Source organism: Camelina sativa, chromosome 12 (assembly GCF_000633955.1).
Source record: "Camelina sativa cultivar DH55 chromosome 12, Cs, whole genome shotgun sequence".
NCBI classification, from domain to species: domain Eukaryota; kingdom Viridiplantae; phylum Streptophyta; class Magnoliopsida; order Brassicales; family Brassicaceae; genus Camelina; species Camelina sativa.
The window spans coordinates 5,192,324-5,207,718 of record NC_025696.1 but is presented as its reverse complement, the minus strand read 5'-3'; the positions used below and the strand labels follow the sequence as shown (position 1 = coordinate 5,207,718).

The 15,395-nt window shown below is 35.1% G+C and overlaps 3 protein-coding genes across 5 annotated transcripts; 1 reads left to right on the top strand and 2 right to left on the bottom strand.

The window, feature by feature from the left end:
• LOC104730281 (protein SMAX1-LIKE 2-like) lies at positions 796-3,904 on the top strand. Its single transcript, XM_010449430.2, has 3 exons — positions 796-2,000; positions 2,091-2,340; positions 2,430-3,904. Exons 1-3 carry the CDS (start codon positions 796-798, stop codon positions 3,750-3,752), a joined length of 2,778 nt encoding a protein of 925 aa, XP_010447732.1. The 3' UTR covers positions 3,753-3,904.
• LOC104730280 (cyclic nucleotide-gated ion channel 17-like) lies at positions 7,560-11,332 on the bottom strand. Of its 3 annotated transcripts, none has more exons than XM_010449429.2 (7): positions 11,152-11,332; positions 11,015-11,084; positions 9,629-10,415; positions 9,229-9,530; positions 9,009-9,120; positions 8,686-8,922; positions 7,560-8,551 (listed from the first exon to the last, which is right to left on the bottom strand). In XM_010449429.2, the coding sequence occupies exons 2-7, from the start codon at positions 11,041-11,043 to the stop codon at positions 7,823-7,825; spliced, it is 2,196 nt and encodes a 731-aa protein (XP_010447731.1). In that variant the 5' UTR covers positions 11,044-11,084; positions 11,152-11,332; the 3' UTR covers positions 7,560-7,822. The 3 variants fall into 3 exon arrangements, with proteins under 3 accessions (XP_010447731.1, XP_010447728.1, XP_010447729.1); XM_010449426.2 differs by adding an exon at positions 10,683-10,741 and having other exon boundaries at positions 11,074-11,331; XM_010449427.2 differs by lacking the exons at positions 11,015-11,084; positions 11,152-11,332 and adding an exon at positions 10,683-10,772.
• Positions 11,766-12,768, bottom strand: LOC104730279 (RING-H2 finger protein ATL14-like). Its single transcript, XM_010449424.2, has one exon. It carries the CDS (start codon positions 12,558-12,560, stop codon positions 12,015-12,017), a length of 546 nt encoding a protein of 181 aa, XP_010447726.1. The 5' UTR covers positions 12,561-12,768; the 3' UTR covers positions 11,766-12,014.

Below are 15,395 nucleotides of genomic sequence, written 5' to 3'. Positions count from 1 at the left end.
TTTTTTCCACACTTATCTGATTTAATTAGTAATTTATTTTGGATTATTAATTCTCTTTTTCCATAACGTTTATTTTAGCAGTTGTACTAGTAAGTAGTAACATCAATATCAAATTAGTGGAATAATAATACTAGTATCTGTTAAAAAGTTAAAAAAAAAAAAGAGAATTACGCAAGATTGACACTGAAATCAGAGCATCGTACTCCACCTTTTTAGACATATCTTGGTATTTTAATTTGAGTGTATGTGAATAAAAAATGATACTTGAATCTTAACTAAAATGTTACGAATTGTAATTGGATGTTAATTAAGAAAATAGGACTAGGACTATGTGTTTTTTTTTTCAAACCTAGTTAATGACTTTGAGGCATTTTGTCCCACTCATACAAAAAAGGTTAATTTCGTAGTTTTAAACACTTATAAAATATACTTTGGCGTCGAATAAAATTTCAAATAGGTTATGAGAGCGTTTTATAAAGTTCTTTGTGAAGAAGCCAAATGATCCAACCTTCAACCAAAAAAAAGAATTCAAAAAACAAAGCATCTATTTTTTACCTTTCTGTTGATCAGCCTTTTGTTTTTCCTGTAAAAAGCCACCTTTTGTGTTAAAAACAACTCTTTTTTTTTTCTTCCTCTCTATGCATTTTGCGTGACCCTTTAAAAAGTTTTTTGACATCTTCTTGGCCGGTCCAAAAAGTTCTTTATGCAAAGGTTTCTTCTTCTCCTTCTTCTTTATAAGATAAACAAAAGTTGAAAGAAACCCAAAAAAAAAAAAAAAACTCTTTCTTGCTAAAGATGAGAGCAGGTTTGGTTACAATACAGCAAACGCTAACGCCGGAAGCAGCGACTGTTTTAAACCAGTCTATAGCCGAAGCAACACGTCGTAACCATGGCCACACCACGCCTCTCCACGTGGCTGCTACTCTCTTATCTTCTTCCTCTGGTTATCTCCGACAAGCTTGTATCAAATCTCACCCTAACTCTTCTCACCCTCTCCAGTGTCGTGCTCTTGAGCTCTGTTTCAGCGTCGCCCTCGAACGCCTCCCTACTACATCTACAACAACAACAACAACAACCACTACTTCGTCTTCTTCTTCTTCTTCACCGTCTCAAACGCAAGAACCGCTTCTTTCTAACGCTTTGACCGCGGCTTTAAAACGCGCTCAAGCTCATCAACGACGTGGTTGTCCTGAGCAGCAGCAGCAACCTCTCTTAGCCGTTAAAGTCGAGCTCGAGCAGCTTATAATATCGATTCTTGATGACCCGAGTGTGAGTCGGGTCATGCGTGAAGCTAGCTTCTCTAGCCCCGCCGTTAAATCAGCGATCGAACAGTCGTTGATGATTGGTAACAACTCTGTTTCTTCTAACTCGAGACAAACCGGGATTTTAAACCCGTCTTCAATTGGGTTTGGTTATCGTTCCGTACCGACTCCGGTTAACCGGAATCTTTATCTCAATCCCCGGTTACAACAACACGGCGTTGGGATGATGATGGTACAGAGGAGGACCGATGAAACGAAACGGGTCATTGAGATTATGATCCGAACCCGGAAACGTAACCCGGTTCTCGTCGGAGACTCAGAGCCTCACATCCTAGTGAATGAGATTCTCGAGAAGATCGAGAACGGCGAGTTCTCCGACGGACCGCTTCGTGACTTCAAGGTGATCCGTTTAGAGAAAGAGTTAGTTTCGCAATTAGCGACGAGGTTTGGCGAAATCTCCGGTTTGGTAGAGACTCGGATCGGTGGTGGTGGCGGTGTTGTTCTTGATCTCGGCGATCTGAAATGGTTAGTGGAACATCCGGCTGCGAACGGCGGAGCTGTGACGGAGATGAGGAAGCTTCTTGAGAGATACAAAGGAAGGTTATGTTTCATTGGTACAGCTACTTGTGAGACTTATCTACGATGTCAAGTTTATTATCCATCAATGGAGAATGATTGGGATCTTCAAGCTATGCCCATCGCCGCCAAAGCATCGTCTCTTCCGGCGATGTTCCCAAGGTTGGTTCGGTTCTTTATTCAATTTGAAGTTTTGATTTTTTGAGTAAAGTTTCAATTTTTATTTTTTACTTATGTTTTTGTGTTGGTTAGACTTGGGAGCAGTAATAACAACAACAACGCTATGTTATTAAGCAATAACATTATTTCGATTGAGTCAATATCTCCGACGAGAAGCTTTCAGATTCCGATGAGTAAAATGAGCTGTTGCTCTCGGTGTTTGGAGAGTTATGAAAACGACGTAGCTAAGGTGGAAAAAGATTTAACCGGAAATAACCGGTCGGTTTTGCCACAGTGGTTGCAGAACGCTAAAGCTAACAACGATGATGGTGACAAGAAACTTGTAAGTTATTTTGACAAAATTAGTTTCCATTCCAAGATATTATTATGAAGGAAAGAGAATGTTAATTTGATTTTGTTTAAATGTTGTAGAGGAAAGATCAACAGATTGTGGAGTTGCAGAAGAAATGGAATGACTTGTGTTCCCGTTTACATTCGAATTCAGAAAGAATCGTTTCTTCTACGTTGCCTGTGATGAAACTAAACTCAAGATCGGACATTACTCCACCAGGGAGTCCGGTCGGGACGGATTTGGTTCTTGGACGGGCTAACAGAGTTTTATCCACACCAGAGAAGAAGAAGACCAGAGAAGGGTGTTTCGGAAAGCTAGGAGATTCGTTTGATATCGATTTGTTCAAGAAGCTACTAAAAGGCTTAGCGAAAAGCGTTTGGTGGCAGCACGATGCAGCGTCTTCGGTAGCTGCAGCGATCACAGAATGCAAACACGGGAACGGGAAATCAAAGGGTGATATATGGTTGATGTTTACAGGTCCAGACAGAACAGGGAAGAGCAAAATGGCATATGCGTTATCAGATATTGTCTCGGGGAGCCAACCGATAACCATCACCCTCGGTTCTGGTTCCAGGACTGACGATGGTTTAAACCTCCGTGGTAAAACAGCGTTGGATAGATTCGCGGAAGCGGTGAGAAGAAACCCTTTTGCGGTTATTGTTTTGGAAGACATCGATGAAGCGGATGTATTGCTACGTAACAACGTGAAGCTAGCGATGGAACGAGGGAGAATCAGTGATTCGTATGGCCGCGAGGTTAGTCTAGGAAACGTTATTATAATCCTTACCTCGAATTCATCGTTCGGTTCAGCTGAAAACGTTACTCCTATCGATGAAACACGACTAGAGTCTCTGGTGGTGAGCAGAGGATGGCAGTTAAGGCTCTCTGTTTGCAACAACAGCAGCAAAAACCGTAAACGAAAACCGAACTGGCTTTATAGCGACAATGAACAAACAAAGCAGAGGAAAGAGATCTGTTTCGACTTAAACGAGGCAGCCGAATTCGATTCATCAAGCGATGTAACGGTCGAGCACGATCAAGAAGATAATAATGGCAACCTTGTTCAGAAGCTAGTGGCGTTAGCAGATGATACCATACTCTTTAGACCGGTTGATTTCGATTCGATCAAGAACCGTACGGCGGAATCTTTAAAGAAACGTTTCTCTAACGGTACCGTGGAGATTGAAGACGATGCTTTAGAGAGAATAGCTGGTGCGATTTGGCTAAGTAAGATCAGCTTAGAGGAATGGGTTGAAGAAGCAATGGGTTCGAGATTGAATACCGTGAAATCTCGAGTTTCGTCTACGGAAGATTCAGTGATTAGGATTGAGCTTGAAGATGATCTGAGTGATAGAATCTCCGGAGGTTATCTTCCGAGTAGTATCAGAACGGTGATCGTTTGATTCTTTTTTGTGTGTTTCCGGTGAAAGATAGATTCGTAATTATGAGAATTGGTGAGGGTAAAGATGTAAATATTATGATGTCTCCGAACCGTCTTTTGGCGGGGTCAGGAAGAGTTCGGTAAAATATTTAAACAGTTAAAAAATAATCAAAATCAACGGCTAAAAATAATAACTCACAGACTTATGAATGAAGAATTAAGATATTAAAATGGTAAAATAACGAGGGGAAATTAATTAACAAATAGAGGTTTTATTGGGGACATAGTAGATATATGACTTTTTTATAATTCAAGGTTACATTTGATTATTCTTTCGTATGTTACTTCTTGGAGTTTTGTGGAATATATTAATATCGTCTCGTAGTATATATCGAATTTTATGAAAAACTATATACTAGTAATAAAGTTTTGTAATATTCAGGAGACATTTATTTCAGTAGAAAGTTGTACACTTTTAAAAAAATATTAGGTGGGTTCGGCTAGTATGTGGTTTGTCTTTATTTCACCTTTTTAGAATGAAAGCAGCAAATCCAACCACTCCCATGGACCAAATTATTTATTAAAGATATCCTTCGACAATATCAGACTAATAAATAACTCACAGCTTTTTTTATATAATTATATATGTATGACATTTTTATTGGATTTTTTTTTGTAGCTAATGGTTTAATATTCATTCGAAATAACCTGGAAGATTGATAATGATTTTTTTTTTTTAACAAAAAAGGTTTATATTGTTTTCTTACTTGATAGCTAATTCAAGGAACCTCGTGCATGTTTTCATTTGATATTTTTGTATAGTTTCCGGTGGAGCTGTTCCACTATATGATGTTTCTAATCACTTTATTAGTATCTTTATATTTATATTATATACAACAAATTTGGACATGATTTTGTTCTTAGTTCTAAAATTTTAAACATCAAAAACTCTAATCTCATAGCACTTATTCTACTCTTTTATTTTTGAATCAACAGCTCATATTCTTTAAACCATCATAGTTTTTAGAATTTAGGTTTTAATTTATTTATGGATATTCTCCTCCATTGATAAATATAAATCAACAAAAAAATACATTTAGTCACGTTTTATATTGATCTACATTATCGGCATCTACCAAGTTTTTTATTGTCCAGTGCTATAGGATCTTCAACAGTGTATTAACATCTAGATTTAAACTCAACTTTTTTTTATAGTTCATAGAGTTTAAATTAGGATCTTCACAATTTGGGTTTTAGATTCATAGGAATGTAGTCGTCTTTGAGTGTCACTTGGTCAATACGCGATTAGTTCAGAACAAAGTTGAAAACTACCAAAACGTGTTCAAAATTTCAAATGCGATCGGACCATACGTAGTGTGATCGGTCCGTTCTTTTGTGCTCTTGGGGTCATACTTTGAATTTCTATCATTTACTATGACCAATTGATTCAAAGCCTCAACCTACAAACCGGTCAACTACCGATAATAAATTTAAACCTAACAAAAAACGTATGATAACTATGAAACGACTACGACACTTTGTCTAGTGATCTATAACTACATGACGCCATAGCTTTTCATTTTCAATTTAGGACTGCTAGATCTAATTTTAATCATATGTAATCTCGAACTACTAGCTAATATATTTAACAGCTAATATGAAAGGAGTAGTCACATTCTCTTTTGGACATTAATATCTATATCTACCACTTAACAACTACATGCATGCCTAGTGAATTCACATGGTCCATATGCCTTGTACATATTATTGTATTTTATATTGGATTTATCTATGAAAATTCACTAGGCATGCATGTAGTGAAAATTTCACATAGTCTGAATTTTATATTGGATTTATCTATGAAAATTCAGACTAATTTCAAATTCAATATTGTAGTCTCTATTATTGTATAGTACATATAATTGAAAGTCGATATACGACACGAAGTACATATTTTGTAGACCTTATAATATTTGTTTGAAAGTTTTTAGATGTATTCTGAATTACTCAACCAGTGTTTTTTTTACTGCAATAGTCGTGATATACTTTTGGCTTTTGTAAGTCAAATAACTTCGGTTCCCTGCTAGACACTTGAAGACAAAGCCTCCAAAACTGCCTTTTCTCCTAGTAATATCTATGAGTGGGAAGATAAGGCTGAAGTTTTGTGGTACTTACTTTATACATAATACTCCGATACTTTTTGAGTATTAAAAATGTGGATTTGTTTGAAATAAAGCAGGTCATAACCTAATTATTGACAACAAATAATTAAGGGGATATACTATAATATTATTTTGAAATAAAAAGGATTTTTGCCAAGGAGAAGCACTAGAACAAGGAGAAGACAAACCAAAACATGCCTTTATATCGTTCAATTGTTTAGTTATATATTTTGGACCTCATGGTCTCTCTCTATCTTTTTTGGTGGATTTGCATTATGTCTCCTCACTTCTTAGCTCTTTCTTATTTTAAATATTTTTCTTAGTTAAGTATATCATCAGCCAAAAGTAAGAAAGATTAAGGCAGTCGACACTGCAGTAGTTGAGAATTCTTATATATTAAATTAGATTCAATTTATCTCACAGAAAGATTCATCATACACCATGCCAATACTTGATCTTGAAGTGACAAAAAGAAACTCATTCTAACACCAATGTGAGAGTGTAATTGAATAGTCTTCAAGTGGAAAATAAAATAATGCAGCAAATGCTGCAACTTTACTCAAAGACCTGTTTCCTTATTTAATACTCTCTCCGTTTCAAAATATAGGATGTTTTAAGCAAAACACGCAGATTAAGAAATCTTTATTTTTAACAAGTTCAACCAATCAGAAACAATACTGCATAATATAAAATACTAAACTAATCTAAAAGTTGCATTGAAATTTGAAAACATCCTATATTATGAAACAACAAACTTCTCTAAAACATCTTATATTTTGAAACGGAGGGAGTACTATATTTTTGTAGTCTTTTCTCTTTAATTATTATAATTATAGCCGTGAAAAGTATGTGAAGATAATGATTTACGAATATAAGTATGGATTAAATTATAACTAAAAGGGCCAAGGGGTCGCAGATCTCAACCTTACATGATTGAAACCTAATGTTGAATTTTAGCTTTTTGTAAAGGGGACATGAACTTGACTTATGTAGTGAGCAACTACACACTATAAGGTACAACTACTATGGCACATCTTAACATATGCATAATGCATGAATGTCTACTTTTATAATATATAGGTTACTTTTAACAATTAAAATGAGAAGTCGAATAACTAACTTCAGTGAAACTGCATAATCTCAGTTAAAGATGTTTTGGCTTTTCAAATAAGGTCGGAAACACTAATTATATGTTAATAACTTAATATTGTAGTGTACTCGAAATTTCTAGAAATTATTTCAATGAATTAATATATTAAGACTTTTTAAATCTACTGCTCATAATCCATGATTACATTGAGCCGGTCTTGTGGCCGGCCATTTCGAAAAGGAAACCCCAATATGTATGTAATCTTGTAATATAGATTATAGATTATGATTTGATCCGACATCCCGGTCAGTAGAGAAAGCAGGTAAACATTCCCATGGACCAAACTCATCATTTGTATGATCTTAAGCCTTACTTTCTTTATATTATTTTCCAAAGAAATTTTTCCATCATTTATATTATTTATAAACTTCTTGCAAAACATGCTCAAGAAGTTTAACATTTTTCTTACCACGACATATTGGCTTTTCACGAGTGGGCTTACACACATCTTTTATTTTCCTTGTTAGTTCATGAAATTGTGGGAAGCTGTTTACGGTAGCATAAGTTCTGACTGTGATACTGATATGTACACATAATCTATTTCTACTTCCTCATCTTTACATTCAGAGAATTTAGAAACGAGTTCTTTAATCGTACAACAAAACTAATTTTCCAAGCTTATATTACAAAATATGTTTTAAGTGTACAAAAACCAAAACCCGTCTTGAGTTTCTTTCTTTATGTCTTCCAAAGGACACCAGTAAACTTAAATGTGAAGTAGTGTTCTTGTCATAAAAATCTCCTGTGGATAAAAGTCAGCTTTCCTTTTCTGGTAATCAGTCAATCATCTGGCTCAGCAGAGAAATCAGGCTCTTCGGGTTTCTTAAACCGAGGCAATTCAACATCCTTAACTCTCTGAGCTGCAACACCACGTCTTGTATTAGCTGCAAAGCGCGAAGCCAAAACCATAACTCCAATGTTCATCTTTGTTCTAGGACTCTGCTCAACACACTCTTCTTCTTCTTCTTTTTCTTCTTCTTCTTTTTCTTCTTCTTCTTCATTGTGCATCGATTCAATCGCAGTGAGATTATTCTCCATAACTCTTCTCTTGTACCTGCGCCAAGCGGCTTGTATGAAGCAAGCAGCCCAAGTCCTCCAATGGTGAGAGTAGAATCTGAAAGTATGTTGAAGCTTCTTGCTGTGTAACCGCCTAAACTGATTCGCTACAAACTTCAAATCTTCAGCTCGAAGAGCGAATGCTTCGACTTCAACTAATGCCCTAACTGTTCTTGTAGAAGACGGCAAATTCAAGGTTGATTTTGGAAGCAAAGCCCAAGAAAGAAGCTCTTCCCCACAGAAATCTCCAGGTCTTAGTATTATCGTGTTGAAGAAACCAGTTCTGCCTCCATTGGTTGTGGAACTCTCGAGTCTACCTCTGATGATGAAGAGCATCTCTGAGATCAAGTCACCTTCACGTACAAGGTAAGTCCCTTCAGTACATAGAGAAGAAACCAGGCGCTCACATATCGCATCAAGCAACTGATCATCCATTTGAGAGAAAAATGGGACCTGCATAATTCAGAGATAAGCATTTCTGCGATAAATTATCGCAACTAGCACTACAACCATACTTAGAGAGCTTGACGTGTAAGTAGTAAAAGTTGAACCATTTGTTGCATGAACAAAGTAATAGAAAGGCTTACTCTTCGAACAAGATCTAAACATAGGTGACGTTGAATATCACGGCGAAGATCAGTGGGTAAACTTTGCAGGAGAATCTCTTCATCAACTCCCCTTGTTGCAAGCCACTTATACTGCTCATATCCCCTGACACGGTTTCTCAATTCTTCAGGAAGTTGGCGATGTCTCATCCACTCCTCTGTGTCTCTTTTCTTCAACCTCCATTCCTCAAGCCGTACAGTCAAAGATTGCAGATATGTCTAACAAACAAAAGGCAAAGCCAAATAAACATAAGAACAAAAAAAGCAGAGACTTCTAAAACTTAACCTAATGCAAGAAGCCATACCTGCATATTTCCAATGAGATGTGCAAAGAGGACAAGACCAAAGATTGCAATGAGAACAGCAAATGTGGTTTCTCCCATGAACATGGTCGTGGACAAATTCTGGCCATAAGAACTAGGATATGATAATAACAGGAAAAGACCATCAGATTTTAAAACTTGTAATCGAAAAAAGGAGAGTAGTATATATCAAAGACTAACTGTTGATGATCTCTGTAATTACCTAAGCTGTTGCAATCCCCACCACAAACAGTAGAAATATCTCTCAAAAAAGTCTGAAGACACAACTTTTTTAGTGATTGCATTCCCGAATATCCCATACTTGAACTCGCCATTACGTGCATCACAGAGTTTGAACACTTTGGTGACATTTGCCCAATTCATCTGTTGTACGTCATACATTGAATCACAGTCTAAGTAATAGAGCTGACAGTTGTTGACAAGACCATCTTCTCTGTTGCATTTCGATTTCCAGCATGATGTATATCTATCAACTGATAATATATACCATGCCGCACCAAGCACCTGCTCAAACAAAAAAAAACAAAAGCCTTGTTATCATATTGTCGATAATAGTCATAGTATTGGAAGGTAAAAGGAGAGGACTTTATTCATAATCATACATGACTAGCTAGCATGTATAGCAAAAGATTATAAGCAGCTCCAGCCCAAGCAGTCTTTGTAACAACTCCAGTCGCTTTAACGATTTGAGAACTCAACGGAATGATAAGATAGAATCTAGGGATGTACTGGAGGAGCACAATCAAAGCAATGGCATTGTTGTTATGATCAAACCGGTAACTTTTTGTGGTCGATATAACAAACCAGATAACTATCTGAGGGAGTGGTAACGTCGCAATGAGATCAATGATGAAGTCAGACTTAAGATACCTCCAAGCAATTGCCTTGGGATCCATCACAAGCTCACCTCTACCAAACACTCTAGTACTTGAATTGGGAGCAATGAAACCAGTCCTAAACTTAATGAAAATGTGAAGCAAGTAGAAAAGATCCGCAATTGTCCTGAAGAAGGTAACAAGGATACTTAAACTCGTATCAGTCCTTGCACAGGGATAGTTCTTATCTCCTCCAATGGCTGGCACGAAGAAATACAACGGATCGATGAAAAGAGCAACCATACAGGAGACAATGAAGACCCAGTTCCATTTCAAGACAATCTCACTCCCTGGATCAAGAATGGTCTTGTACCATGAGACTTTAGAAGATTTGGACTTGTTGTTGTTGTTGTTGTTGTTGTTAACTTTAGAAGCATCAGTGTATCTAAGTCTATTTCCAGGTAAGAGATGATCAGGTCTTAGTGCTGAAGGTAAAGAGAGCTTATAAGATTTGCTCATTGGATCATTCACTGCCCATATAGCTTCTTTGCTTTCTTTCCCTTCTGAATAAAACCTGCAAAGCAACAATACACAAAACTCCAATCTGTAATCTTAACCCTAAAATAGAGTATAACCCAGTACCCAAAATCGAAACTTGAGCTTTTGATTTAATAGAATTCCACTTGTAATATCCAACAAAGAGACAAATCTAAAGCAAAGTTTTGATTTTTATTTCTGGGCTAATCAAAATTTCACGAATTTTAATGAGAGAGAGCTAGTATGACCCGTAACGTAAATCTAACGGAGGATTCAGAAACTGAAGAAGAAAATAAAAACTTACATAAGAAGCTTGTCCTTCCTTAACTCCATTACAAGAAGCTCAAGCTCAAGTAACTAAACCACGTTTTGATCTAAANCAATACACAAAACTCCAATCTGTAATCTTAACCCTAAAATAGAGTATAACCCAGTACCCAAAATCGAAACTTGAGCTTTTGATTTAATAGAATTCCACTTGTAATATCCAACAAAGAGACAAATCTAAAGCAAAGTTTTGATTTTTATTTCTGGGCTAATCAAAATTTCACGAATTTTAATGAGAGAGAGCTAGTATGACCCGTAACGTAAATCTAACGGAGGATTCAGAAACTGAAGAAGAAAATAAAAACTTACATAAGAAGCTTGTCCTTCCTTAACTCCATTACAAGAAGCTCAAGCTCAAGTAACTAAACCACGTTTTGATCTAAACAAAGCAAAATTAGAAACAGAAGTTTATAAAAATCATTGCTTTCACACTCTCTCAGTCTTACTCGTTTCAAATCTGAGAAAGATGAATCGTGGTTTTGTTTAATTCCTCCGGAGAAGATTGAACGAGGGAAGGAATTTACTGAGTCACGGGACGAGTCAGGGAGCGTATCTTCTTTTGTCTTTTTATTTCACACCTTTAAAGAAAAGCAAATCGGAAAGGATATTTGTTTCTTTTGGGAATATTTGAGCCATCGGAAAAATAAGTAGGACAAGAAGTCAACAACACATTTGACTATGTGACATAGTTTTAGTTAATCAAAGTCATTAGTACAAGTAAACACTAATTAGACAATGCCACCTTGCTTACAAAACCCTTTTTTTAGTCTCGTACGAGTTTACAATGATACGTACTAAAACAGTAAACACCTACTTAGACAATGCCACATTGCGTAGAAAACACTTTTGTTTAGTTTTGTAGTCAGATCCAATCACAATCACTTATCCCACTGAATCACTCATAGTTTCACCTTCCAATCAGAAGCAGAAACATTGATGATTAACCATTGAATCTCAAGTGAATTATGAGAAAAATCATCAAGGTAACATAAGCAAACATGCTTAAGTTAAGTGACAAAATTGACAACATGTTTATCTGTATTTCCACTGAAGTCTCATGTTCTCAAATATAATCAAACTTCAAACTATACTGATTAATTTCTACAGAAACTCATCATTCTCTATTTGGATCTAATTCAAAACAGTGAAAGAAACAAAGCTTCAATTGTGGAGCTTTATAAAAACAACAAGACACTGTACATGATTATAGATGATGGAAGAAAAAAACAAAATTGCTGCTAACAAGATCATAACAAATCAAAACGAACCAAACAACACTTACAAATCTACTTAGAAAACACTAACATCTTCACCAATTCAAAAAGCTTTCACCTTCAGGTCTCCATCTTCTCCCTTCATCAAATCTATAAACCCTATCCCTACAAATCGGACAAGTCGGGACTTTCATCAACCACAAGTCAACACACTTGCGGTGAAACACATGCCCGCATCGAGGCAGCTTCCGACACCACTGCCCTTGTCTGAATCCATCGATACAAACCACACAATCGTCGCTTCCGTACTCTGTTATAGGACTAGTAGGCTCACGAAACTTGAATTGGGGAAGCCTCTTCACGCATCTTGGAGACAACCCATCAGAGTATTCGTGACGACGATAACGACGGAGACGGTAGCGGTAGTTCCGGTGAATAAACCAGTAGAAAGCGAAGAAGAAGGTGAAGCCAAGAGACGTGAGGATAAAGAGGAAGGCGGTTACAGCTACAGGGATCATAATCAGACCAACGAGAAAGTTTGAGAGAATCTTCGTTGGTAAATTCTTCGTGTTCGCCTTTGGTAGCGGCGGAGACGGAGATGGCTCGCCGGAGATTGAGCCGCCATCGTACGACATCGACATCGGACCGGATTGAGACGGAGATGAAAAATCTTCACTTTAACGAATCAAACACTTACTCTGTTTAAGAAGATGTATAAAGGAGAGATCTTTATGGATCTTCAAGATCGAAATATGGATTCAAAGTAAGTTGTTTTACAAAGGGTTTGTCTGGTAGAGGAGGTAACGCTAGTGTGGATTTTATATTTATATGCGGGAATATTCGGACATTTGTTAATAATCAGTTTGACGATAAACTAGTTTTTGTCCTTAAAATACTTATAATTAACTCATGACTATCGTGAGGCAAAGTCTCTTTTATACCTTATTTTCATATTTTGACAAGAAAATTTTGGACGTTTTTGTTGATGTTTTGTTTTGATCGTTCACATCCATAATTAGTTTATCTAGTATTATGCTTGCTAAACTCATGGAATATAAAACAAAAACTTTTCGTTGGCTCAAATACTTTTCGTTGGCTCAAATACTTTAGCTGATGGTGGGTTTAACGAAAAAAAACTCATGCTAAAAGGTAACGAGTCTGTTCACTTGTGGGAGTAATCAATCAGTGCTAGCTCGTAACCTTGGATTATGAAAAGATTAAGCGTAGGTAAACACAAACGTAGAGACGTTCTTGATAAACAATGTAGATTGAAGAAAACTAGAGGAGAAAACAAGGGGCGAACGCAAAACAAGACTAACACATTCAATTCAAGGATAACGTATTGGTGATTATATTATAAAAAGGACAAAAGGGGGGTTCAGTTTCGGTTACAATTATTATTAGTATATCTGAGCTTCCTATCTGGTAATGCCGGGTGGGAAGTGATAGGGACAACCCGACAAAGGGCAGCTTCCTTGGTAACTCCATTCCTCTTTATATCACCAGTAGTCCAGTACCATACCTTTCTTTCAGATTCATCATTTCGCTGCAACATTTTTAATGTTATCTCATTCTTTCTCACATTTTCTTGGTTTATTCCGCGATTTCGATCCGGTTATATCCGGTTTAACTTGGTTTTTAGAATAGTGTCTCCTTGTCATGCCCATTTGGCCCATTAACTATCGCCTTCTAAACCGGCTTATAGGTTGCAATTTTTTATCGACTGTCCCATTTATATATTAGTCCATAAATTTTGATTTCACTACATTTTAGGCCTAATGGTATACAATATAATATGCCTTACATGAATGTATTGGATCATAGAACTCTGTTTCGTGGGAGTGTCAAAAGAGAAATTTCTATGGCAAATTTCATCAGCGTAGTTTTTTTTTTTTTTTTCAACCATTAGGCCACAACTGGCCGGTCCATTAGCCAAATTCATGTAGGAACCAGGACTCGATCCTGGGTGTGGTGGTGCCTTATACAAATGGATTTACCTTCTGCCACTACACTAATGTCACTTCACTCATCAGCGTAGTTTAACAAACCTTTTCTGGAGTCTTGACTATTAACTATAAACTAAGCAATATCCCATGCTTAAAGCACAGATCAACATTTAAAAAATAATTATAATAGAATAATAAAAATTATTGTTTTATTTTTAAAAAAAAAATATTTTGTTTGAGATAATATTTGTTTTTAATTATTCTGTAAATCTATATATGTTTTCTTGAATACTAACTATTTTAGAATATTAAAGTATTTAATTTTTGACTTATATATATTACAGTTCTATATTGTTTGTTTGTTGTATTTGCATCATTATTTTGTGAAATATGAAGCAGTAATTTTAATATTACAATTATGAACAAATAAAATTTATTAATTTATCAGCTATATAAATTTAGTTTTACCAATCCGCCAATGTAAAAATTAAAACACACATTTTATTTTTATAGATTGAGTAATATATCTTTGTTTTTTAAAGTTCAAATCACAACATATGTAGAAAAATAATCTGCATTTTATTAATCATAAGTATTATATAAAAATTCTAAATAATTTTTTAATAAAATAAAATAAAGATGATATGAGAATCGTAATTTGAAATTTTAATAAAATACTCAAAATCTTATTATTAAAAATAATTATATCGACTACTTGGATATAAATTCTTAGTTTTTGAAATTCTGATTTGTTTATATTTAAAAAAAATATATTTTGTAATTTTCGTCCATTTATGAGAGAGAGAAAATATTTTTTAAACTAATAATTATTTAAAATCAATGGCATGACAATGTAAAATTAAAGAAGAAAATAAACTCTATTATATTAGCAGTTAATTTTTATTTTTTATTTTCTTCAAGTACAAATTAGTTTTGATTTGAATAGATTTCTTTTATTTTTTCTAGATTTTATTATATTTGATCTATCAGCTTTTTTATTTTTAATTAATTCTAGTTATTTAATTAATTGATTAATCTTAATTAATTTTTTCGAATGGCTATTGAATGTAATTTCTTACACATTTTAAGGTTAGTTTCATATTTGTACTTCTCAATTAATATAGTAGTATATTTGCATATCACATGAGGATATATACAATAATATTCTAAACCTTTTTAGTCAACACAGATAAGTAGAATCTAAATATTACAACTATACACATGTTAAAAAAATGGGAACAGATCAAAGAAATTACAATGGTAAGCAATTACAATACATGCATCTTTAGAGTTAGTCGTATGGTACATATCTAAAGATGCATGTATTGTAGAGTTAGTCTTATATGATACATATCTAAAGATGCATGTATTGTAGAGTTAGTCATATGATACATATCACATATGAAATATATAAATAGTCAAATAGATATGTTGCATTTCAGATATAAACATTCTTATTTGTCTTTTTTCTTGACAGACAAAGAGAAAATAAATAAACAAATAAAAACACGTACGTAGCATAATGGGTAA